The 27,376-nt window shown below is 43.2% G+C and overlaps 1 protein-coding gene across 6 annotated transcripts in view; it reads left to right on the top strand.

Annotated features, from left to right (window-relative positions):
* Window positions 1–27,376, top strand: part of PICALM (phosphatidylinositol binding clathrin assembly protein) — a 117,775-nt gene that overhangs the window by 48,437 nt on the left and 41,962 nt on the right. For all 6 annotated transcript variants that reach the window (XM_084631635.1, XM_084631638.1, XM_084631636.1 and 3 more), the window contains exons 7-12: window positions 717–823; window positions 2,355–2,396; window positions 4,106–4,191; window positions 13,895–14,018; window positions 14,359–14,495; window positions 24,506–24,606. In XM_084631635.1, the coding sequence (XP_084487761.1) occupies window positions 717–823; window positions 2,355–2,396; window positions 4,106–4,191; window positions 13,895–14,018; window positions 14,359–14,495; window positions 24,506–24,606 (597 nt within the window). The remainder of the gene's footprint in view (window positions 1–716; window positions 824–2,354; window positions 2,397–4,105; window positions 4,192–13,894; window positions 14,019–14,358; window positions 14,496–24,505; window positions 24,607–27,376) is intronic.

Below are 27,376 nucleotides of genomic sequence, written 5' to 3'. Positions count from 1 at the left end.
CATGGTTTTTTTTCCTGTGTTCCTGGGCTTTGGCCTTTCTAGTCCAAAACTGGTTTCTCAGGTTGGCTGGGAAGTAGGGTAAAATCTTCAAAGCTAACAGTTCAAGCATTGTCCCTAGCAACCCACAAGTGTTTGCAGAGTAAAAATCCCAGTAACCAGGTCAACATCAGTATTCAGAAATTACAAAGCAGCTTCAATTCTGCCACACCCACTTTAGTTTTTTTAACTGGTGGGAGGAAGTTAATGTGTGTTCATTGTTACAGTTGTCTCTGTAAACAGCCTGCTTAGTAACTCCACCTATTTGACCAACTTTTTATGTTTGTCAGATAACCTTGTGGCTTGGCATTGGGATTTCCAGATACAGATACATGTACTAAAATCTCTAACCATGTTAAAACATTTTTGGAGATTGAACCAAAAACATCAAGTGTCGGAGAGAGGGAAAATGTACAAAAATCATTTAATTTTGTCTTTGTCTTGGCCAGCATAAGCATTGACATCAATATTAATGTTGCCTGCTCTTCCCCCTCTCATGCGGCATCATAGTTGCCTCCACCATTAATGTTGAAAAGTGAAGAAACAAGGCTGCAGATACTTCCTTTTTCACAGTGACGAGTGAAGTAACTTTTGTCTTGCATTATAGTTACTTGTACATGTTTAAAATATATACAGTATATTTATTTCTTACATGACTTGAATACTTTTCCCATTTTCAGAAAAATACTTTGACATGAAAAAAAACCAGTGCAAAGAAGGCCTTGACATATATAAGAAGTTCCTTACTAGAATGACAAGGATCTCCGAGTTTCTCAAAGTTGCAGAGGTAAATCTTAACTGGGCCAGAATTGCCTTCATGCTCAAACAGTTTATAAAATACTTAACTCTGATAAAGCAGCTACGTTTCCTTTCCATTTGGCAGATTTAATGTCTATCAAGGAGCATTTTATCAGAGTTTAATACGAAGGGGACCAGCTCATTAAGGGCCTGCATATTGAAAGAAATACATTTTTCAACAGTTCTTTGCTGAGAAGTAGCTGTTCTTTGCTGAGAAGAGGATACAAGAATAAATATATAAATCTCCTACTGTATAAGAGGCTAGTAGCTACTGTGGTCCAGGGAGAAATTGCATGTTAGCTTGTATACACACACAAAATATGCTCCGCTTAGTCTTCTTTAAAAAGTAAAATTCGGAAGAAGAAAAGTGTGTGTGTGGTGGTCTTTTTCTTTCTGAGACATGTCTAGCTCTTTTTTTTGTTTTGCACCAACAATTCTGCTATGTCAAACTTGAGAGATGAAAGAATTTGAGGATCAACATTAAATCAGAAAGCAATGGCTGAAGCTGATAATAGGGGATTTCACAAGGAGTTTTACAGCATCTAAAAACTTCTGTTGCATGCAGTGCATTTTTTTTTGTTTTTTCTTGTTGGTTCAGTGGGTTGTAGCATGCATTCTTCTGAAGCTTTGCTGAACTAATGTCCTTCAGAAGAGATTTCAGTCTGAGCAGTAGAGTGCTAATCTAAGTGTCCTGGTCAAATTCCAGAAAGGATAATTATGTTCTGCCTATCTAAAATTCTCCCTGCTGCAGTTTGTCGGATTTGGTACTTATCACTTTACGGTTCTAAATTGTTGTGTAGTGTCAGTCTGCACTGTGAAACCCATATGATGTTTTACAACAGAGATGGCTGTTGAGTTAAGATGTCTATGTTGTATAGCTTGTAGAGTGATCTGGAACTTGGAGGGTAAAAGGGGCTGTATCAATGCAATATACTATTTTTGTACTTCCAACTACATACTGTGTCAGTAGTTCTCAATGCTTACATTCTATAAACTACTTTGTAAGGAACGGAGATTCATGAGAGCATTTCTCTAACACAAACCATCACCTGCTTGATTCTCAAAATCTCTCCTGTGGACCATCAGGAAGGGCACTCCAAACTTAGAATCATAGAATATCAGGGTTGGAAGGGACCTCAGGAGGTCATCTAGTCCAACCCCCTGCTCAAAGCAGGACCAATCCCCAATTAAATCATCCCAGCCAGGGCTTTGTCAAGCCTGACGTTAAAAACTTCTAAGGAAGGAGATTCTACCACCTCCTTAGGTTAGGTTTGATAACGTTTTAAACTCACTACAGCCAAACATATACATATATTTTACATATGTTTCCTTTGATTTTTTTTTACATCTATTTTAATCTAAAAATTTACTAGAGCTCAAATTATATAAACTAAAAAGAGTATAGGGGATTTTTTTCTTTTCTTGCATGACATCATGTTAATGTGATTTCTGCTTTTTAACAAGTAATCTTTAAATAAACAGTAGTCAGTTCTAAAGCTTATAAATCTGTTTTGTTACAGCAAGTTGGAATTGACAGAGGAGACATACCAGATCTTTCTCAGGTACATAAACTGTTATGCATATGTGCATACATCTTTCTTTTTCTTTCTTTGCATGTTCAGAAAAATGTGGAGTCATGTATTGGTTTTCTTGCATACATTATCACCATATTCTTAAATTATTAGATGAGTCATGACGAAATTGAACTCTAACCAGAAAGTCTCTCACTCACAAATTCCACGATGAAATGTATGAAAATGCAAACTAATTACAGTTGCAATATATTACAATTATCAAATTAATGTCATCTTGAGAGCAGAAAATAGAGAATTAAAATCAAATATTTGAATAAACATGAAATTCCTATGTTTAAAACCAATTTTAAAGTATGATGGAAACTGATCTGTTTGTAGCAGAGGCTCACCTAATGCAGCTTTCACAAATGAGATCCCTTAGCAAGGTGGCTACTCTAAGCAGAAGGCTTCAAAGTGCCATTTAATTACTTGTTAAGACTTTCAGTTTGTGTATATATATGTGTGTGTATTGCTTCAGATGGGTACAGCTTCCTTTTTAATCTCAGTTGGCACAGACTACTCATTTCAATTGTCTGTTTTCTTTGTTTATTTTCCAACATTTTCATGGATTTCTTTTTTGATAGGTTTCAGAGTAACAGCCGTGTTAGTCTGTATTCGCAAAAAGAAAAGGAGTACTTGTGGCACCTTAGAGACTAACCAATTTATTTGAGCATGAGCTTTCGTGAGCTACAGCTACAGCTCACGAAAGCTCATGCTCAAATAAATTGGTTAGTCTCTAAGGTGCCACAAGTACTCCTTTTCTTTTTTTTGATAGGAGCAATCATGAGAGGGACCCTACCAAATTCATGGCCATGAAAAATGTGTCACGGACCAGGAAATCTGGTCTCCACCGTGAAATCTGATCTTGTATGTACTATTACCATGTACTACACAGATTTTACAGGGGAGATGAGTGTTTCTCAAACTGGGGGTCCCAACCCAAAAGAGGGTCATGCGGTGGGGTTTGCAAGGTTACTGTAGGGGGTTCATGGTATTGCCATCTTTACTTCTGTGCTGCCCTCAGAGCTTGGCGGCTGGAGAGTGGTGGCTGCTGGCCGAGGGCCCAGCTCTGCAGGCAGCAGCACAGAAGTCAGGATGGCAATGCCATGCCATGCCATCCTTACTTCTGGGCTGCTGCTGGCGGCGACTCTGCCTTCAGAGCTGGGCTCCCAGCCAGTAGATGCCATTCTCGGGCGGCCCAAATGTGAAGGCAGTGCTGCTGCCAGCAGCAGTGCAGAAGTAGGGGTGTCAGTACCATGACCCCACCTACAATAACTTTGCAATGCCCCCACTATCCCTTTTGGGGTCAGGACCCCTACAGTTACAATACTGTGAAATTTTCAGATTTAAAAATCTGAAAATCGTTAAATTTATTATTTTAAAATCCTATGACCATCAAAGTGACCAAAATGGACTATGAATTTGGTAGGGGCCTACTCATGATTAATAGAACTGGCATAGTAGTGGATGATATTGTACCACTTGATAATATAAAATACTTTTCTCAATTTATTATGTTCTTAGTGCCAAAATACTGTGATGTCAATATTTTGAGCTGTAGACCATGTCCGGTTACCCTCAGTTGCATTCTCTGGCACTGTGGTGACAGGATCATACCTTTCTTTTTTATTTTTTTTAGCTGGTGCCTGGTTTTGTCTTGGATTTTTCATATCTATGCCCTCACTGCCCTTTTGCAGGCACCAAGCAGTCTTCTTGATGCTTTGGAACAACATTTAGCCTCTTTAGAGGGAAAGAAAATCAAAGACTCCACAGCTGCAAGCAGGTATATCTGCCTTTTGTCCTCTTATACAGTTGTGTTAAGAATCAAATGTTAGGTTCCTTACTTTGAAATTCCCATCCTGAAATAGTCTGTATGGGTTGTGTTGAAATGAACATCATGTTGCTGTTGCAGTACTGAAACAGTTGATGTATTTGGTGCTGTTGACTGCGTAGTATTTGTTGGTTAAACAACGTAAAGCTTTCCAGTCTCAGGCCATGTCTACACTACAAAGCTTGCCAATTCAAGTTACATCAGCAGACAGCTGCTGTAGTTACTATATTGCTTGTCTGTGTGCATACTTGGCTCCCTGCATCTGCTTCTTTCCTTCTTAACTCCCCAGCTGACCCCTTAGCTCCCCTGGCTCATGAAGCCGTGTGCCAGCCACCTTGACAGCAGCAAGGAAAGATTCAGCTGCGGACTGAGCAGGTGCACAGTGATAGCTGAATGTGCTTTTGATAGATTGAAGTGTCCCTGGCATTGTTTACTCGTTGGATTGATCTGTGTGAAAAATATCCCCTTGATTATAGTTGCCTGTTGTGTCCTGCATAATATCTGTGAAGCCATGGGAGAAAATTTGCCAAAGGGGTGGAGGGTGGAATGGAACGGCTGTTTGTTGAATTTGGACAGACAGACACAAGGGTTATCAGATGAGCTCCGTCCTCTTATGCCAGTAGCCTGTTAATTTCTGCAGGCCCCATTGCAGTAATCGCTGAGGGAAAGTGTCCTTCCATGGAGGAAGAAATAAGGCTGCCATCCCTAAAACTTTCGATAGAGGATTGCTGTGTACTTCTGTGGAAGTTTCATCAACATCTCTCAGGATTCAAGGGTCATCCCTGTGTACATAAACAAACTGCCCTGCCTAACTCTAGGAATGAAAAGCAGATAACAACTCTCTTTTTGTTGTTCCAGTACCTCTTCTAGTGCAAATAAATTAAGTAAAAGTTGCTAGCTGTGTCTTGCTAATTTGGTGGTGCCATCATTGTTATGGAAAATGCATTTACATACTCACCCAAGGTTCTTTTTCCTGTATCTGGCTCGCCTGCTGGGACTGACTAGATTTCAGTGGAGTCAAAAACAAGTCCTGGCTCACCCCCCCAGCCCCACCCCTGGCTCACCTGTTCCTTTACCCCTCCTTGCTGGTCACAGCAGGGGCCTGTAACTCGGGGTCCTTGAAAGTATCCATGGTGGTATGCAGGGTGGTGATGGGGTGTTGGCCAAGTATGGCAAAAAGCTTGATGTAAAAGCAGCAGGTCTGCAGCTCAGCACCCGATCGACTAGACCTCACTGGCTTTCTGGTATGTCTGCTGCAGTTCATTGGCTTTCACGCGGCACTGCTGCTGGTCCTTGTTGCACCCTGTCAAGGTTCCTTCCCCACTCTGAACTGTAGGGTACAGATGTGGGGACCTGCATGAAAGACCCCCTAAGCTTATTCTTACAAGCTTAGGTTAAAAAATTTCCCAAGGTACAAACTTTGCCTTGTCCTTGAACAGTATGCTGCCACCACCAAGCGTTTTAAACAAAGAACAGGGAAAGAGACCACTTGGAGACGTCTTTCCCAAAATATCCCCCTGCCTAAGCCCTTCACCCCCTTTCCTGGGGAAGGCTTGATAATAATGCTCACCAGTTGGTACAGGTGAACACAGACCCAAACCCTTGGATCTTAAGAACAATGAAAAATCTATCAGGTTCTTAAAAGAAGAATTTTAATTAAAGAAAAGGTAAAAGAATCACCTCTATAAAATCAGGATGGTAAATACCTTACAGGGTGATCAGATTCAAAACATAGAGAATCCCTCTAGGCAAAACCTTAAGTTACCAAAAGACACAAAAAAGGAATATACGTTCCCTCCAGCATAGCTTATTTTACCAGCCATTAAACAAAAGAAAATCTAACACATTTTCTAGCTAGATTACTTGCTAACTTCACAGGAGTTGGAAGGCTTGCATTTCTGATCTGTTCCCAGCAAAAGCATCACACAGATGGACAGAAGCCTTTGTCCCTCCCCCGTCCCCCCTCCAGATTTGAAAGCATCTTGTCCCCTCATTGGTCATTTTGGGTCAGGTGCCAGTGAGGTTACCTTAGCTTCTTAACCCTTTACAGGTGAAAGGGTTTTGCCTCTGGCCAGGAGGGATTTTATAGCACTGTATACAGAAAGGTGGTTACCCTTCAATTTACATTTATGACATGCCCCCCAAATAACAGAGTGAAACACTGGCTGTGATTTCTTCCTGGAGCTCTAGGAGAAAACAGAGTTAATAAGACACATGCACCTCTAAATATACTACTAACTCTATGAAGACAAACAGTATTTTCCACATCTCAAGGACGTTTTTAACCAGTTGATTCTGGCAAACTTTCATGGAAGAGTGCATCAGCCACTTGGTTAGAAGCTCCTGAAATGTGTTGTATGTCGAAATCAAAATCTTGGAGAGCTAAACTCCACCGAATAAGTTTTTTGTTATTTCCCTTGGTGGTGTGAAGCCACTGTAGCGCAGCATGATCAGTTTGCAGGTGCAAACGCCGTCCCCAAAAGTATGGGCGTAGCTTTCCCAGAGCGTAGATGATGGCATTACATTCCTTTTCACTGATTGACCAGTGGACAGCTTCTTGCTGAGAAACATGACAGGATGGAACTCTTGATTTGGCCCTTCCTGCATTAAGACTGCTCCCACACCACGCTCGGACACATCTGTGGTTACTAGGAATGGTTTGTCAAAGTCTGGGGCCCTTAGCACAGGGTCAGACATGAGTGTCGCTTGATCAGCTCCTTGATCTGCTGTCATTGCATACGCCCAAGGGTCATGGAGAGGTTCACCTCTTCCACGCCATCATCACTTTTCCCTTCGTAGTATACACCTTCAGGCCACTCAGCCTCCTCTTCTCCCTGGGCTGTAAACTGACAAACCTTTAATTCTCTGGAATAAAAGGGCTTCAGAGAATTAATAGGGTACACTTTAAGCTTTCAGTTGGAGGTGGGGAATGCTATGAGATAATTAACAGCTCCCAGTCGCTCTTGGACCGTGAATGGCCCTTCCCACGATGCTTCCATTTTATGGGCCTTTAAGATCATGACCTGGTCCCCTACTTTGAAGGACCACTCCCTGGCATGTTTATCATACCAGACTTTTTGCTCTTTTTGAGCATCTTTCAGGTTTTCTTTAGCAAGGGCTAAAGAGGTTCAGAGGGTGTTTTGTAGGTTGGTTACAAAGTCCAGAATGTTAGTTCCTGGAGAAGGTGTAAATCCTTCCAATTGCTGCTTCACCAACTGTAATGGCCCCTTAACCTCGTGGCCATATACAAGTTCAAATGGTGAAAACTCTAAACTGGGATATGGTACAGCTCTGTAGGCAAAGAGCAACTGCTGCAACACTAGGTCTCAATCATAGGAGTGCTCATTTACGAATTTACGTATCATGGCCCCAAAGTTCCATTAAACTCTTCCACCAGGCCATTTGTTTGGTGGTGGTAAGGGATGGCAACCAAGTGGTTCACCCCATGAGCTTCCCAAAGGCTTTCCATAGTTCCTACCAGGAAATTAGTTCCTGCATCTGTAAGGATGTCAGAGGGCAAACCTACCCTGGCAAAAATGTCTGTTAGTGCCTGGCACACACGTTTAGCCCTGGTGTTGCTTAATGTTACTGCTTCCGGCCATCAGGTGGCAAAATCCATGAAAGTCAGTGTGTACTGCTTTCCCTCTGGGTGTCTTTTTCAGAAAAGGACCCAGAATATCCACAGCTACTCGCTGAAATGGAACCTCAATGATGGGAAGTGGCTGGAGAGGGGCTTTGACCTGGTCTTGGGGTTTTTCCACTCTTTGGCACACTTCACAAGACCGGACATAGGTAGAAACATCCTTGCCCATTCACTCCCAGTGGAACGACTTTCCCAAATGGTCTTTGGTTCTGTTCACCCCAGGATGGCCGCTAGGATGATCGTGGGCTAAGCTTAAGAGCTTTACCCGGTACTTAGTTGGAACTACCAACTGTCTCTGAGGATGCCAGTCTTCCTGGTGTCCACCAGAAAGAGTTTCCTTGTATAAAAGTCCTCTTTCTACAACAAACCTGGATCGATTAAAAGATCTGAGAGGCGGTGGGTTGCTCCATGCCACCATCCAAGCTCTCTGGAAGCTTTCAACTGCTTCCTTTTCAGTGTGGAACTGTTCCTTTGATGCTGGAGACATCAGTTCCTCATTGGATTGTTGACCTGGGCTTGGTCCCTCTGGAAGCAATGCAGGTGATGGGGCTGTTTCCATTGACTGTGAACCACTCTCCGCTGGTGCACTCCGCTCCGCATGTTGGGGTTCAGGCTTCGGCTGAACCTCTTGTGTCGGGTTATCTGCTGGTGCCAGTGCAGGTTCGGTGGGGCCCTCTGATGTTGGGGTTGCAAGTACTGGATTCGGTGCTGGTGGTTCCGCTGGATCTGGGACTGGCTCTGTCTGGGTCTCTGGGACTGGATCCACTACTGCTGTTGCAGATGTTGTCATGGGGTCCGGTTCCATCATGACCGGGTCCTGGTAGAAATTTACGGAACACGGCTAAGTGTGACAGCTTGCTTAGCCTGGCTGCGGGTGACCATTCCCACCCTCTTGGCTAGCTTCACATGATTGGCCAAGTCTTCCCCCAACAGCATGGGGATGGGATAATCATCATAGACTGCAAAAGTCCACGTTCCTGACCAGCCCTTTTACTGGACCGGCAGCTTGGCTATAGGCAAGTAAAAAGAGTTTGACTTGAAGGGTTGAATCATCACTTGGACCTCTGGGTTGATTAAATTGGGGTCCACTAAGGAAGCATGGATAGCAGACACTTGTGCTCCGGTGTCCCTCCATGCTGTGACTTTCTTCCCGCCCACAGTCACGGTTTCCCTCTGCTCTGAGGGTATCTGGGAGGCATCTGGTCCTGAGGACCCCGGTGTGATTCCGGTGCAATGAACTATAATCTATTGGGGTTCTTGGGGAAGTTAGCCTTTACATGCCCTGGCTTGTTACATTTAAAACATCGTTCAGCTGACAGGTCACTGGGGCGAGATGGGTTGCTGGAGAACAGTGTGGTGGGACGATAAGGTTTCTGGAGTGTTCCTTGGGGTGTAGTTGGGGCCTTGGGCTGCCCCCAGTAGTAGGGTGTGGCCTGAGGGTGTCCCTTCTGGTATCCGCTCCCACTGCGAGCAGGGTTGTTCCTCTCTCCTCCCTCTACCCGTTTTGTTCCAGTTTGCCCTGCCTCTCTGGCGGTCTGGGACTGCTCGTATTGATCAGCATGAGAAGCAAGACTTCCTGCTGAGTCCATTTTCTTACTTCATAAACACTGTTTTATATCATTCTTGGACATATTCAGGAATTGCTCCTGTATCATCAAATTCCATATTCCTCCAAAGCTAGTTACATCCCTTCTGTTGAGCCATTTATCAAACAGGTCTGTCATCTGGTTTACATAAGCCACATTACTTAGTCCAGGTCCTCTCTTAAGGGCTCTAAATTTTACTCTGTAAGTTTCAGGTGTAACTTGAAATTGTTTTAAAACAAAATCCTTGAATTTATTATAGTCAGAAGCCTCCTCAGTAGGCATCTTATTGAATATGTCCAGAGCTCTTCCAGTCAATTTTGCAACCAATGTGGTCATCTTGTGAGCTTCAGGGATTTGATGGAGTGTGCACAGTCTCTCAAAGGTGAGAAAATATTCAGCAATATCACTGGATTCATTATACTGTGGACATAGTCGCTCCCATTTGTGGATTGTTGGGGATGGATTGTTAGGGTTATTCAGTATATTCTGCTGAGCCTTAGCCTTCTCCATCTCCAGTACATGCTTCCTCTCTTTTTCCTTCTCCTCCATTTCTTTTTCCTTTGCCTCCTCAGCATGCATCCTCTCTTTTTCCCTCTCCTCCGTTTCTTTTTCCTTCTCCTTCACAGCTCTCCTGGTGTGGAAGCCTCGATTTCTTTTTCTTTGGCCGCTTGTGCATCCATCTCCATCTGTCTGAGTTCTGTCAGTCTTTCATGTTCCTTTTGTCTTTCCTCAGCCTCAAATCTGGCTAATTCCAGCTTCCGTTGAACATTGTATTCTGTCATCCTGACCTCTCTGTTTTTAACTAATTTTACATCCGAGAGTCAGAAAGAAAGCTTATGCTTAAATAAATTGGTTAGTCTCTAAGGTGCCGCAAGTACTCCTTTTCTTTTTGCGAATACAGACTAACACGGCTGTTACTCTGAAACCTTTTGTTATGGCTGCTACTCTGTCCCTCAGGCAGAGAGACAGAATCTACAGCTGCAATCACCATTTACAAAACATTTTAAAATCCTGCTGTGCTTCTGGTTCAAAATGATCCCACCGCTCTGCCACCACGTCAAGGTTCCTTCCCCACTCTGAACTCCAGGGTACAGATGTGGGGATCTGCATGAAAGACCCCTTAAGCTTATTCTTACCAGCTTAGATTAAAAACTTCCCCAAGGTACAAACTTTGCCTTGTCCTTGAACAGTGTGCTGCCACTACCAAGCATTTTAAACAAAGAACAGGAAAAGAGACCACTTGGAGACGTCTTTCCCAAAATATTCTCTCTCCCCCCCCCCCCCCCGCAAGCCCTACACCCCCTTTCCTGGGGAAGGCTTGATAATGATCCTCACCAATTGGTACAGGTGAACACAGACCCAATCCCTTGGATCTTAAGAACAATGAAAAATCTATTAGGTTCTTAAAAGAATTTTAATTAAAGAAAAGGTAAAAGAATCACCTCTGTAAAATCAGGATGATCACATTCAAAACATAGAGAATCTCTCTAGGCAAAACCTTAAATTACAAAAGAAAATCTAACGCATATTCTAGCTAGATTACTTACTAACTTCACAGGAGTTGGAAGGCTTGCATTTCTGATCTGTTCCCAGCAAAAGCATCACACAGAACCCTTTGCTCCCTCTCTGCCCCCCCCCCTCCAGATTTGAAAGAATCTTGTCCCCTCATTGGTCATTTTGGGTCAGGTGCCAGCGAGGTTACCTTAGCTTCTTAACCCTTTACAGGTGAGAGGGTTTTGCCTCTGGCCAGGAGGGATTTTATAGCACTGTATACAGAAAGGTGGTTACTCTTCCCTTTATATTTATGACACACCCCTTCTCCTGCATCCCCTAAGCAATCTGCTCATTGATGTCAGTGTTTCTACAGCTTGTTCTGAGCTATGCTTGCACAGCCTCTTCTTCCTACGGGCCCAAGAGATCCATTATCTCCTGTGTACTCTAGGCAGGAGTGCATCTGGAGTGTGTAGCCAGCATGGTCAGCCTGGCAGTTCCACACAACAGTGGAAAGCAGATAGAGGTGTGCTCACCACCCTGTACGACCAGGAAAAGGCATTTCAAAAATTGGCAGGGGTTTTAATGGGGTTTTGAGGGGGAGCTGGTGGTGTATGTGGCCCCCTACAGTTGTGGCCAGAGCAGTCAGTGTTTGACATTTTGAGATAGCTGCTGGAGGACTTCTAGGGTTGACATAAGTAATGTAGTATCTACACCTGCTCTGTGCTGACATCTGAACATCAAGCATGACTTAATGCCACTCCGGGAGCTGGTGTTATTACATTGACATAATGGGACACTTACATCAGTGGGAGACAACTTAAGTGTAGACAAATGCACAAGTAGGCTTATGTCGACCTAACTTTGTATTGTAGACCAGGCCTAAATGTAGTGCAACTAGAGTCTACGGAACTGAGAACAATTCACATAATGGTAGAAGCCTTCGTAATGGTAGAACTTTCAGACTTCAACTTGAGACACTAACTTTTGGTGCCTTTGCTTGCTGCTTGGAAATCTTCAATTTTCCATACTATTAATTAGATTGTTCTTATAAATGAATATTTGTATTTTTGTAAAATACTCAACACATGCATGCCCTTCATTATTTCTTTTAATATCTCAGGTTGTCCTTTTGTTTCTCAGAAAAATACTGAAATAAAGAGTCGAAATACATGAGTGGGGATCAGGCACTAAATGGCATAAAAGGTGGTGGCAATGGATGGCCCCACTGCTCTTTTAACATTTGTTAAAATGCAAAATAGTCTAGGGAACTGGAGATTCTTTGGGAATGTCCCTGGCAATAAAATCTTGACAGTCCGCTGCTCTTCGTTGTGTTGCTACTAAAATTTAAGAAAAACAAAATTAAAAAATTCACTTCCGTGTAACATGTTGACAGTAAAATATAGGACTGTAACTTTTAAAACTAAATTTTAGTAGGCTAGTGCCAGTTTTCAATGATTTTATCCTCTTCCTGTACTTGTACTGTCAAAATTACAGTAATGTAAAATAAAATCTAACTGGTTAATTTTTTTACTGGTGTATTTAAGACTAAAATAACATTTTTTGTGCATCTCAGGGGTTCTCAAACTTCATTGCACTGCGACCCCCTTCTGACAACAAAAATTATTATATGACCCCAAGACAGGGGACCAAAGCCTGTGCCCACCTGATTCCCACTGCCCCTGGTAGGGGAGCCAAAGCCTGAGCCCCACTTCCCTGTGCGGGGTATGGGTCAAAGCCGAAGCCCAAGGGCTTCAACCCGAGCCAGGGGGCCTGTAACCTGAGCCCTGCTGCCCAGGGCTGAATCACTTGGGCTTCGGCCCATAAAATGGGGTTGCGACCCACTTTGGGGTCCTGATGCACAGTTTGAGAACCACAGCTCTATCTTAAAAGTAAAGCAGATTTGTCAAACCAATTTTTTTTTCTAACAGTTGTTTATTTTCCCATTGTTTTTAAAATGTGATCACAAATTTAAAAGAACCACAGGATTGATTAAAGAATTAGAAAACCTGCTTTCTAGTGAAAGTTCAATCTATTTAGCTTAACAAAATGAAGGTTTATGGTTGACTCGATTATAGCATATGAGTATTTACATGGGTAACTGATATTTAATAATGGGCTTTTCAATGTATCCAAGAAAGGTAAAACTAGCTTCAACTTCCAGCCACTGAACCATGACAAATTCAGACTGGAAATAAGGTGCACATATTTAATGATGAGAGGAATTGGCTATTGGAACAGTTTACCAAGGGTCATAGTGGATTCTTTATCGCTGATAATTTTAAAATCAAGGTTGGATTTTTTTTCTAAAATATGTTCTAGGAATCATTTTGGGGAACTTCTATGTATTAAACAGGAGGTTACCCTAGATTATCACAATGGTCCTTTTTGGCCTTGGAATCTGTGAAAACTCTTTTGCCTGGGAATGTAATGCATTGTATCAAGTGTGTTTATAGTCTCATAATTGAGCCAGATAGCTTGCTTAATTTAACTGTATTTTAATATAGTAGATAACTTACCAGAACTTCCTATTCCTCCGCAAAACGTACAAATCTCTGTTTAAGCTGAATTTTCATAAATTAACAGAGGAACAGAAAAAAATCTTCAACGTGAATTCATATGAGGCAGTTTGGAAGGGGCATGTCTAAGGGGAGTGATCACAGAGTCAATGTACAAGAGAGTAGATAGCACCATTTCTAGAAGTTCCTATTTTGCAGTATAGGCACTTAAATTTTGCACTGCAATATTTTATTAATGTAATTTCATTTTTCTTAAAGTAACACTTATATAATCTCAGATTGTGTGTCATACAGGCTAAGATTACAAATTCTATAAAGGAACTGAGAAAAAACAAGCAAAGCATTTTCGATCAGCTGTTCCCATCATGTGACACATATATGAACAACCAGTTTTTTTCCCCTTGTCCAATTATCAGGGCTACCACACTTTCCAATGCAGTCTCTTCCCTTGCGAGCACTGGCCTGTCTCTCACTAAAGTGGATGAAAGGGAAAAACAAGCTGCATTAGAGGAAGAGCAAGCTCGTTTAAAAGCTTTAAAGGTAGGTGTTTTCCTGTTTACAGAAAAGTTAAGGTCACTTTTATAATTGCACATACTGTGCATATGCATCTCATTGGAGTTTCTTATAATAGGTCATAAAAGTTACGGAGGGTTTTCCCTTTATCAGTTATTCAGTTTCTAAAACAGGCATGTGACATCTTTTAACCCCGCAAATGTACTGGCTTTTCTTTCTGTATGTAAATAGACATTCATACTTGACTGCCATCTTATTGTATGAAATAAGTAAAGAGAATTCTTTAGAGTTTTGTTTTACTTACTTCAGAAGCCATATAAACAAACCTTGTTTGTCGATTTCTTATGCCAGCTCACTTTCCCAACAGGAACAACGTCTAAAAGAACTTGCAAAGAAACCTCATACCTCTTTAACGACAGCAGCCTCTCCTGTGTCTACTGCAGCGGGAAGCATAATGACCACCCCAGCCGTTGATATTTTTTCCACCCCTAGCTCTTCAAACAGGTATGTTTCAGTAGTTATGCTTTCATTATTAGTTAGCTCCAGCTGCACTGCCATTGTGTGTTGCAAAAATTTACTCTTACCTAGAATCTATCCATAAGTGATTTTTGATAGCTATTTCAGTGAGAACATCTCATTCATATAAGCATGACATGTAGAAATAATTTTTCCTCCTCTCTCTCTTCAGATTAATTTGATAAACTGTTTAATGACCCTTGCAATTCTTCTTGTTAATCTGAATGCCAGTTATGCTCAGCACATATACTCCCCTGCCCTCAAGGACCTTACTAAATAGGTTGGCAAAGGTCAGGCATACATTCTCACTGATGGGTCCAGAGGATGGTGCTTAATTTAATCTCTCATCTGTATTTTTTTTTTAAATGGGTTACTGATACAGGTGACTATTTGTGGGTGTTTCAGAAGAGAATTTGAGGGCAGGGGTTTGAATGAAGAGAGTGTGAGTGCCACTAGGGTAAAGAAGCTATGCAAGTTCTGTCACAGAGCATTATTTAATGCTTTCCCTGGCCTCCCATACCAACAGTTCCTGCTGTTCAGTTCTGAGCTTAGTTTATAAAAATGCTATTAGGCCTGGTTTGCACCACAAAGTTAGATGTACATAAGGCAGCTTACGTCAACCTAATTATGCCAGTGTACAAACTACAGCATTGCTCCCGCCGATGTAAGTGCCCTATTACATCGTCGTAATAACTCCACCTCCACAAGAGGTGTAGGGCTCAGTGCGACGCAGTGTCCATATAGACACTGCTGGTTACTTACATTGGCTGTTGGCTGTCATTCTTGTCAAGAAGGCTGATCGCAGCTTGGGCTGTCCCCCTGGGGCGGGTACGGGTTTCCAGCTAGAGCCCGGCTGCACTCCACCCTCACCTGGGGCTCCGGGCTCCCAACTGACCTGGAGCACCGGGCTCCCTGCTTGGAGCCGAGCTGCCTCGGGCTCCCTGCTCCCAGCTGGGCTTTCCCCCGGGGTCCCGACTCCCCACTCCCAGCTGTATTACTCCCTGAGCTCCCTGCTCCCAGCCAGGCTGCTGCCCAGATTCCTGATGAGGATCCAAGAACCAAGGGTGGCGGGCAGCCATGCTCTCGCCGGGGAGCTGTACATGAAGCTGAGAGCCTGGGCTTTCAGACACACGCACTCACTCTCACTCTCTGAAGTCTGTGGAAGCACTCCTGGTGAGGATATGCACAACCAACAGAAGGAGGGTATTGTGATCATGAACCACGGCAGTAATTACTACGGAGGCTGTAAGTTGACTTAACATAGGGCAGCTTAAGTTTGTAGTATGTACATGCCCTTAGTCATACAAAATAGTACCATATTATGCAGGGACTTGGTCAGGATTTGAACCCAAAGAATGTTTAACCATTGCTCTGGAATTTACAGGGGAACGTGCACATTTCCTCCCTTATCTCTTCGCTGTTCTTCAAAAACTGTTCGCACTCTGGTAGGCTTTATTTCCCACTGGGCAACAAATATAGGAAATTATTTATAGGACACCAACCATTTATCAATTATCTGAATCAAATAACACTTTCAGAATTACAGAAATGAGCAGTTGTTAGTAACCGGAAGTCATGAGGGTAAAAACAGAAGAGTATATGGCATTTGAGTTGCTTCCTTGATAAAGGACAAAGCATTTAAAATGATCAGATGTAATTTTATTTGTTGGATATCCAAAACATTTGTTAATCTCACCAATGATTGTCTGAAACCCAAGCTTTGGCAAAGCTACTTTAACAGCCAGAAAATTACATTACAGATAGACATCGTTTGCAGATGAAAAGTTCAGTAAGTGTTTTAATCTGTTCTAGCCTGCTTTGGTTTTCAAAATATATGTTACAAAATACAGTTTTGCTAACCCTCTCTCTTGTTGCTGAGATGAAGTATTTCAAGAACATACCTTGAGCAGTAGTCTTCTGAGTCAGATATTACTTTCCTTTGTTTCTTAATGTTCTCTCATTTCCGTTTTTTCTAGTTAAGAGCTGGTAGTAGAGTAGATCCCAGTAGAGCCAGTGCCAGTGTACTGATAGGCTGACAAGGGATCCAAAAGAACTTTCTAAATAATATCTTCAGTTATGGCCAAAGGCACGTCTGCCTTCAGATGGGGAATGGTGCATATCTTTGGGCACTTTAGATTTTGGGTCTCTTAGCCCTGGTCTACGCTAGGGTGGGATCGATGTGAGTTATGCAGCTTCAGCTATGTGAATAACATAGCTGAAGTCAATGTACTTAAATCAACTTACTGTGGAGTCTCTACCGCGGTGAGTCGACTGCTGCTGCTCCCCTGTCGACTCTGCCTGCACCTCTCGCAGCGCTGGAGTATAGGAGTCGACGGGAGAGCGTTCGGGGGTTGATTTATCGTGTCTAGACTAGATGCGATAAATCAGTCCTCACTGGATCGATTGCTGCCTGCCGATCTGACGGGTAGTGAAGACATACCCTTAGTAAGCAACATAGTTCTATTCCTGCTGATCTACAAGACCCACTAATGCTGCATTTCAGTGTGTGCTGAAGGGAACATACTGATCTAACTTACGCTATCCCATTAATGTTGGGCAGTAACTATAAAATGAGCCAATTCATAGGAAGTTAGATTAATGCAAAAGACAAGCATCTTATCCGAAAACTAAGAGTTGTGTTTATTTGGGCATTTATATCACTTAAGTATACTTTTATCGTTATATACTCGCTGTAATACAGGTTGTAATGCTTTCAGACCCAGATGGACAGCATCTAGTAATGCTGTATTCTTCTTTGAGTATATGTCTCTTCTGTGGATGCTCCACCATAGGACACTTATGTGCCTGTGCGCTCTTGACCAGAAATTGCAAAGCAGTGTCTGCAGGCCTGCACGCTCGTACTCCCATACAAAGGCGTAGAGAGAGGTGCGGACCTGCCACCATTCAGTTCCTTCTCACCTGCTTGCGGCTTGAAACAGAACATTCAGTGTCTGCTGTTTTTACAGCTTCCTACTTTTCACTTACTGTGCATTTCTTATTATTCCCTTCTTTCTTTTTTTAGTTATTTAGTTCATTTGTTGTTCTCTGGTATTTCAGCACAGTTGTGCTTTAAAAAGGGGTTTCCTGCCCCATTTATTTTGCTGAACCCTTGCTTTAGTACTCTGACATTCAGGGTTATGCTGAAGACATCAGGGTTCAAGCCTTGTCAGAGCTGTCTCAGGTCTTTTCCCCATAGCAGTAGGCATTCCAGCTTCTCTGGTGTCTTGGAGACACCCATGTGCTGGCAAAGTGCAAGGTCTGCATGGCATTCAAAGGCAGGTCTTGAAAGGATAGATGTGCTAGGTTGAAGCTCCTCCTGTTGTAGTGCTCCCCAGCTCCAGTGTGGGGTCTGCTTCCCCGTCTCCCCCATACATCAGCTTCAACATGTCAGGCCGCTCTGGTGACTGTGGAAGCCCCAACAACCGTTCCACAGATGCAGTCTTGGAAGAGAGGCTTCTTTCTCTTTTTTGTCAGGCAATCTAAGAAAAGGGGTCAGTGGCCCCATAAATTTGATTCCCGAGAGACCTTGCTGAAATTGATACCGAGGCATCAGTACTGCCTAAGTAGCTAGGATCAGATGTCTGCCAGGCAGTGCAAAGTACCTACCTCAATACCTCCTGATGTATTTAAGCACCAAGAAGCACACAGCATTTCTACATGAGCCGTGATGTCATCCTCATCTCACAGCCATATAGAGCACCCAGACTGGTGTCACTGTGTATGGTACCAGAGAGGCCATCTCCTGACTGGTACTGATCCCTGTTCCAGGCCCCAGTACCAGCTGCATTAGGCTACCATAGTCTTCCAGCATTCTAGATTTCTCTCCCCAGGAGATGGTATTATATCGGAGGAACTGGAGTCTCCTCTCTTAAGGAGCTCCACAAGACCCTCCCTCCCCAATACTGCTCCGACATCTGCAACCTGAACTCCTCTTCATCGGATCAGGACCCCTACTCTTGGTACTAACACCAATGCTAGAAGCCCCCTCTTCAGAGTCAGAAACAATATCCTCCTCTGGACTGAAGTATCGGTACGAGTCTGTGATGCTGAACCAGCATATTCCTCTAAGCTCTTATACTGAAGAGGACTTTTCAGAGCTCACTAGTCATCCTGGACCTAGCAGTTGTAAATACACTTGGGGTCATTTTCCTACTCATTGGGCTTACTGGAACTCCTGGAGACACCCTTGCGAGCCATTTTAAAGGGTACCAGCCAAAAGGAAAACTCAACACCTGCCAGTACCACGTCACTGTCTGACAGACCATCCTCCGGCACAGTCTGCTCCCTTGGTACTGAGAGACCCAATAGCACCACTGCTCTTTTATGCTGATGACTTTAGGGCCTTCCAGGACCTAATGAAACACAAGGTGGAATCCCTCCAGATCCTGTTGGAAGAGGTCAGGATTTAAATATCACTCCCCTTTCCCCAAGGAAAGATGGCCCTACCATCTTAGACAATCCAGGAAGTTTTTGGAAAGCGTAGGGGACAATTTCCTGGCGCAAGTGCTAGAGGAGCCAACTAGGGGGGGCGCTTTTCTTGACCTGCTGCTCACAAACTGGGTAGAATTAGTGGGGGAAGCAAAAGTGGATGGGAATCTGGGAGGCAGTGACCATGAGTTGGTTGAGTTCAGGATCCTGATGCAGGGAAGAAAGGTAAGCAGCAGGATACGGACCCTGGACTTCAGGAAAGCAGACTTCGACTCCCTCAGGGAACGGATGGCCAGGATCCCCTGGGGGACTAACTTGAAGGGGAAAGGAGTCCAGGAGAGCTGGCTGTATTTCAAGGAATCCCTGTTGAGGTTACATGGACGAACCATCCCAATGAGTCGAAAGAATAGTAAATATGGCAGGCGACCAGCTTGGCTTAATGGTGAAATCCTAGCGGATCTTAAACATAAAAAAGAAGCTTACAAGAAGTGGAAGGTTGGACATATGACCAGGGAAGAGTATAAAAATATTGCTCGGGCATGTAGGAATGATATCAGGAGGGCCAAATCGCACCTGGAGCTGCAGCTAGCCAGAGATGTTAATAGTAACAAGAAGGGTTTCTTCAGGTGTGTTGGCAACAAGAAGAAAGCCAAGGAAAGTGTGGGCCCCTTACTGAATGAGGGAGGCAACCTAGTGACAGAGGATGTGGAAAAAGCTAATGTACTCAATGCTTTTTTTGCCTCTGTTTTCACTAACAAGGTCAGCTCCCAGACTGCTGCTCTGGGCATCACAAAATGGGGAAGAGATGGCCAGCCCTCTGTGGAGATAGAGGTGGTTAGGGACTATTTAGAAAAGCTGGACGTGCACAAGTCCATGGGGCCGGACGAGTTGCATCCGAGAGTGCTGAAAGAATTGGCGGCTGTGATTGCAGAGCCATTGGCCATTATCTTTGAAAACTCGTGGCGAACCGGGGAAGTCCCGGATGACTGGAAAAAGGCTAATGTAGTGCCAATCTTTAAAAAAGGGAAGGAGGAGGATCCTGGGAACTACAGGCCAGTCAGCCTCACCTCAGTCCCTGGAAAAATCATGGAGCAGGTCCTCAAAGAATCCATCCTAAAGCACTTGCATGAGAGGAAAGTGATCAGGAACAGCCAGCATGGATTCACCAAGGGAAGGTCATGCCTGACTAATCTAATCGCCTTTTATGATGAGATTACTGGTTCTGTGGATGAAGGGAAAGCAGTGGATGTATTGTTTCTTGACTTTAGCAAAGCTTTTGACACGGTCTCCCACAGTATTCTTGTCAGCAAGTTAAGGAAGTAGGGGCTGGATGAATGCACTATAAGGTGGGTAGAAAGCTGGCTAGATTGTCGGGCTCAACGGGTAGTGATCAATAGCTCCATGTCTAGTTGGCAGCCGGTATCAAGTGGAGTGCCCCAAGGGTCGGTCCTGGGGCCGGTTTTGTTCAATATCTTCATAAATGATCTGGAGGATGGTGTGGATTGCACTCTCAGCAAATTTGCGGATGATACTAAACTGGGAGGAGTGGTAGATACGCTGGAGGGGAGGGATAGGATACAGAAGGACCTAGGCAAATTGGAGGATTGGGCCAAAAGAAATCTGATGAGGTTCAATAAGGATAAGTGCAGGGTCCTGCACTTAGGACAGAAGAACCCAATGCACAGCTACAGCCTAGGGACCGAATGGCTAGGCAGCAGTTCTGCGGAAAAGGACCTAGGGGTAACAGTGGACGAGAAGCTGGATATGAGTCAGCAGTGTGCCCTTGTTGCCAAGAAGGCCAATAGCAATTTGGGATGTATAAGTAGGGGCATAGCGAGCAGATCGAGGGACGTGATCGTTCCCCTCTATTCGACATTGGTGAGGCCTCATCTGGAGTACTGTGTCCAGTTTTGGGCCCCACACTTCAAGAAGGATGTGTATAAATTGGAGAGAGTCCAGCGAAGGGCAACAAAAATGATTAGGGGGCTGGAACACATGACTTATGAGGAGAGGCTGAGGGATCTGGGATTGTTTAGCCTGCAGAAGAGAAGAATGAGGGGGGATTTGATAGCTGCTTTCAACTACCTGAAAGGGGGTTCCAAAGAGGATGGCTCTAGACTGTTCTCAATGGTAGCAGATGACAGAACGAGGAGTAATGGTCTCAAGTTGCAGTGGGGGAGGTTTAGATTGGATATTAGGAAAAACTTTTTCACTAAGAGGGTGGTGAAACACTGGAATGCGTTACCTAGGGAGGTGGTAGAATCTTCTTCCTTAGAGGTTTTTAAGGTCAGGCTTGACAAAGCCCTGACTGGCATGATTTAACTGGGAATTGGTCCTGCTTTGAGCAGGGGGTTGGACTAGATGACCTTCTGGGGTCCCTTCCAACCCTGATATTCTATGATTCTATGATACCAGTCAGTGGGGTTATACTATTGCCTACATGTACTTTATGGAAAACACTTGCAGTCTATCTAGCAGGTCACCAGAATACGATTGCAGACTCCCTGAACAGAAACTTCCATCAGGACCACAAAAGGGAACTCAGCAACTGTCTTCTACAGCATCTGCCAAACCTGGGGTCTCCTAGAAGAAGGCCTCTGTGCTACCCCAATCAACACAAAATGTTACCTTTTTTGCTCCAAGGGAGGATACTGCTGGGTTATGTCCTGATAAGACCGTGGCCTCATACCCTGCAGGATGTTTACCTGCCTCTACATCTAATTCTCAAGATCTTGCTCAAACTGCAACAGGAAGGAGTGAGGGTTAGCCTCATAGTACAGTCCTGGCTAAGACAAGTGTGGTACTCAAACCTCCTTCACTTCTCCTCAATGTCTCTCCACCTTCCCATCAGGAGGGATCTCCTGTCATAAACTTAAGGCCCTTGATTCCCCCACAACCCGTTGTCCCTGAATCTGTGAACATGGGTTGTAGATGTTTCTCAGGCATGGAGTAAACCTGTTCTATCGAGCAGGAAACCTACTACTCGCAAAACTTACCTTCAGAGTTGGAAACACTTCCATTCCTGGTGCTCTCTTCACTCCTGTCAACCATCAGACACTCCACTCCCCAAGATCCTAGACTACCTGTTGGATTTCAAGAGACAAGGTCTATCAGTTAGCTCAGTCAGAGTACATTTGGCCGCTATCACAGCCTTCCACTCAGTTCCTCCCATGACCAGATTTCTTAAAGGCTCTCACCACTTATTTCCTCCTGTTTGGAACCCGGCCCCCCACCCATGGCATCTAAATTTGGTTCTTGATGTCCTGTGGAAACCCTCCTTCAAACCGATGGCTACCTGCTCTCTCCTCCCCCTCTTTCTCAGACTTCATTCCTTATAATCATCACTTAGACTAGGTGAATGGGAGAACCTGGTGCTCTCATGACAGAACCACTATTCACTGACTTCTGCAGAGATAGTTACCCTATATCTCCATCCTGGTTTTCTCCCTAAGGTCTCATTGGAATACCATATTAATCAGAAAACCCACCTACCAGTATTCTATCCAATGCCTCCTGCCTCCAGGGAGGAAACTAGCCTATATACACTAACTAGATGTCAGGAGAACATCTTGCCTTCCACCTGCATAAAGTGCGTCTCAAGTTGCATCTTAACATGCTATGAGACTGCTGGAATACAACTCTGAGTGACAGAATGCTTCAATAGCACTTAGTCCATGTCTATAGCCCCTTTGAAAAACTTTCTGTAGCAGATATGTGCAGGTCTGCAACTTGGTCCTCCATCCATATGTTTGCCAAGCATTACGCTGTCGTACCTGCTTCTAGAACTGAAACAACAGTTGATGATGCAGTCCTCTGAACTGTCTTGCGCCTGCCTCCTTAGCACCCACCTGCATGTTAAGTTATTATTGGGGAGTGTCCTACAGTGAAGCGTCCATAGAGAGACAAACTCAAGGGAGAGGTTACTTACTGTACAGTGACTTGAGTTCTTTGAGCTGTTTTGTCCCTATGGACTTCACCTCTTGCCCTCCTTCCCCTCTGCTGCAAAGTCTCTGACTTTGGGCTTGAGAAAGAACTGAGTGGTGGCGGGTCCGCACTTCCCTATTTGACTTCATGTGGGAGCATGAGAAACTGCTCTGCACAGGTCCATGGGCGCTGCTTTACAGTCTCCCGTTGAGAGCACACTGACGTGCACAGGTCCTACGATGGAACACCCATAGGGACAAAGCATCTCAAAACGCAAATTAGGGTGCAGGTAAAGAATCTCTTCTTCCGACTCATCACATACTTAATACATATTACTTTAACTGAAATCCAAGCAAAAGAGCATAGAAGGGAATTTATTTCAATGGTTTGAGATGTTACGCATTGTCTCTATTTGTTTCTATCTATAGACAATGGGAGAAAAGTAAGACTAGAATTCCTCTTCTCTCTCACACTTCAAAAACTTACCCGAAGTTGAATTCTGTGTGCAGAGATTGGATTAGAGCAGAAGCTTCCCTGAATTTCATTTAGGGGCCACTGCTGTCCTAATCTACTTACTCTGAGAAGTCATCAGATACTACAGTGATAGGCACCAGTACAAAAGTTAGATTAACCTTTTCACTTCGACGGTATTGCCAACATAACTTGGATGTAAGTGATTTTGTGCACTGGGTTTAAAGTATTTATTATTCTGTCTCCTATATTGCTGGTGATTAAAGGAGACTTTAACTCTTAATGTACTATATGTAAAAATACGATTAGGACCTGGATGGACGCACTACTCCAGAGTTTTGAAGGAATTTGTTATAACTGTAAAATCTTATGAACTTAAGAGGACTCATTAACCTGTTTTTTCCTCTCCATTGTTTGAAAGATAGTTGACATCTTAAATACAACTGTTGTAATGACTTGTGTGCCCTTCTCCCCCATTTCCATGTGTTAATCGTGGAAATTTTTCCTCTTCTCTTCAATGAGTTTTGGGGCTTGACACCTCTTGGGTTTTGGATTTGTTTCCAATGGAGAGGTAAATAAATTTACCTTTTTTTATGCATCAGCATCACCGAGGACAGAACAGCTGTGGCCAGTGTTTAAAAAAACTTCAAAAGCTTTAAAAAAGTTTATCAGCATTATAGTCATTGAGCCAAATTCTCTGCTGTACTCAATAAATGATGGTTTAGCTGAGGAGTGATCACAGAGGAGCCATTTGTAGTTCCAGTCTGGGACAAGTTCTGTGTCAGTTTGATTTCCTGGCACAGTTTAGAGATGCCACTTGCTACCAGTAGCCCCTGTGAGGTCACTTTGTGAGCTGGGCATGATTGAAGTGCAGGCATGCTTTGGCCACACTTGGACATCAGGGTCTGAAGAGAGTGTGAGAAATCGGTAGATTATACCCACCAAGCTTATGATTGCTCTCTGGTGATGGACTGGCACAGAGGGGCTTTAGCATGGCAGAGAATTGAGCTCGCTATGTTTACAATCCAAAGGTATTCCCCATCAAACTAAAAACAAACTGCTATAGTTATGTCCCCTTAATGTTTAGTGAATCTGTTCATAATAGTTGAAAATGCTGTCTTGTATTGAAAACTATTTGATACAGTTCAAACAGTTGTCCTCCTTTGTCTCTGTAGCACATCAAAGCTGCCAAATGATCTACTTGATTTGCAGCCAACCTTTCATCCATCTGTACATCCTATATCCACTGGGCCACAAGTAGGAGGTACATGGGGAGGTAAGAACTCTAAATTGGATCATGCTTCTAATTGCCATATAGCCAATCTCCCATCAGTGACATTCTCCATAGTTTAGACTATCCTTGCTAAAATAGGGAAACTCTGAAATCTTTAAAATGAATTCAGCAAGGACAAATGTAAGCTCTATATGAGAGGGAAGGATCAAACACAGGTGCAAACTAGAGCAGGGGTTCTCATACTTCATTGTACCGCGACCCCCTTCTGACAACCCCAGGAGAGGGGACCAAAGCCTGAGCCCGTCTGAGCCATGCAGCCCTGGGCAGGGGCCAAAGGGGAAACCCAAGAGCTTCATCCCCAGTGAGGCTGAAGCCCCTGGCCCTGGGCAGTGGGGCTCAGGCTTCTGCTTCGGCCCCAGGCCCCAGCAAGTCTAACGCCAGCCCTTGTGGCCCCATTAAAATGAGGTCATGACTCAGTTTGAGAACCGCTGAACTAGAGGGATGCAGATCATATTGAATGGTTTGGGGGTTTTATAAAGTACTTTAGGATGAAAGGGAGCTATTGGTAAAATAATTTAGTATGACCAATTGTATGAATCAGTACTGTAATACTTTCATGTTCAGTGCATCCAGATATTGCAAAACTACTTCATCCACAGCTGGGAGGACTCTTCCAACTAGTTGTCAACCACTTTTTTGGTGCCAAACATCCCAATATGAGATGCATTTCATTTTGAGCACAAAATTTAAAAATAAACTAATTTGAAATAGTGCAGAAAAGAGCAATAAAATTATTTGAAACTAAGATCCCTGAGAAAAGCTTTTTTAGAGTGAGAAGGCTGAAACTAGACAGGGTGGCCTGTAACCACATAAAACAAAGATGCAGATTAGGCGAGGAATACAAACCACAAAGGCTTAAGAGTGCAGCAGAGAATTTTGGGTGAATATTAACAAAATGTTTAACTAAATCGTAGAATCATAGAAGGTTAGGATTGGAAGAGACCTCAGGAGGTCATCTAGTCCAACCCCAACTAAATCATCCCAGCCAGGGCTTTGTCAAGCCTGACCATAAAAACTTCTAAGGAAGGAGACTCCACCACCTCCCTAGGTAATGCATTCCAGTGGTTCACCACCCTCCTAGAATAGTTAGGAAATAGAAAAAACTGAATGGGACTCTGTTGAACCACTTTGACTGAAGCTCATGAAGATTAGAATTGACTGATCTTCCTAAGGTTTGGTTTAAGAATAGTAAAATTATCCTGTCACGTTGCATGGGGTAATCTAGATGACCCATTAGACAGAGGTCTTTTCTGGTGTAGATTATGTTGTACACCTGTGTACATAAAATTTGACTTTTCTTATGGGTAGCCAACAACATTCTACAAGGCAATTAAACAGATTAAACCATTTTCCTTCAAGAGTATTCAGACCTCAGATGTTTAGCAACCTGGTATTAGCATATTTAAATATTTCTTGGCTTGCCCCAGCCTTTCATGTTTCTTTTCCTATTACTTAAAGAGTGTTTGAGGATTTTGCAGATGATGATGAAACATGTAATTAATATATAAACTCACTGTTGTAATTGTGGGTATCCGTAGAGCACTAGAAACTTCAAGGAAGGGGTGTATTTTTTTATTTCTTTACATAAATATGTTGGATTTAGTAAAATGCTGAGCTAACTGAGGTGACATTTCAATTCCAGATTTTGTAGACATAAAATGATATGATAAATACACACGTTACCTTTCCAAATGAGCCCTGAGTGCTAAACTCCCATTTGGATTTGAGAAAAGAACTTGGTTTCAAACCAGGCATTAGAATACTTTACTTAAATACTTTTGGATTAATGAAAATATAGGCATTGGAACAGTGTTGTTTCCTGGTTTTTCTTTAACAGGATGAGAGCACTCAACATCTTGTCTCATTCTTCATTTTGTGAGCTTCGGCCTGCTTCAACTAATTTTTCTACCAGCAAGAGTAACCTTTCTAAAACACATACTGTGTGTGTTACCTGTTATTCCCTGTGGGCATGTATGTGTTCACATTCTGTATAACCTTGACAATTAACATTTGCGTGTAGGAAAGCTTTGCACACAATTCCAGGTAATGCATGGTGGTTCTACTACTAAATAGATTTTGTGCCTTATTTAAGTTTTAATATTTCAGGCTTTCACAAGGACTTCTAAAAATTTTGCTTCATTCTCCAGTGCTTCACCAGGTGCTGTGGTGGTGATGGTGGTGCTTTCAAAAATAGGATAATTCATCTGTTTTTCCTTTAATACAAAACACTACTGAGCAAAGCACCTTCCTCAGAAAGAGAGTCAGTGGAGGGCCTGTCAAGCTGTATTGAAATTGCATGCCTAGGATGAGTGAGAATTTAGAAATGGAAAAAAACTATTAACTGCTCTTACTGGTCTCCTTAGATCTTGTATGAATTTCTAGTACTTGGACAAGTCCAATTTTAAATGTCACAGGCAAAAGGGATTAATACCACTTCCTCACAAAAACCACATCCTAATATCTCAGTATTTTAGCGTTCCTGAAATTCAGCCTAAATTTCTCTTCTAGTAAGAGCCCCTAATAATAGCCGTTCCAGACTGTTCTATCTGCATAGGTGTAAACACCGTTTAAAATACTTGTAGAGATATATCAATAGCTACAAAGGTTTCAGGATTGGCTGGTGCTAAATTGTTTTGGATTATGGGCCTGAGAATTCTTTTTGTTTTTGTTGCATTGCATTTCATCCAAATATCTAAGCAGCATTACAAACGTTCACCCTCAACACTTATGTCAGGTAGGTAAGAAGTATTTT

This window comes from Lepidochelys olivacea (assembly GCF_965140295.1).
Source record: "Lepidochelys olivacea isolate rLepOli2 genome assembly, chromosome: 1".
Lineage (NCBI taxonomy): Eukaryota > Metazoa > Chordata > Testudines > Cheloniidae > Lepidochelys > Lepidochelys olivacea.
The sequence above is the reverse complement of the archived record's forward strand: the minus strand, read 5'-3'. Positions and strand labels throughout refer to the sequence as shown.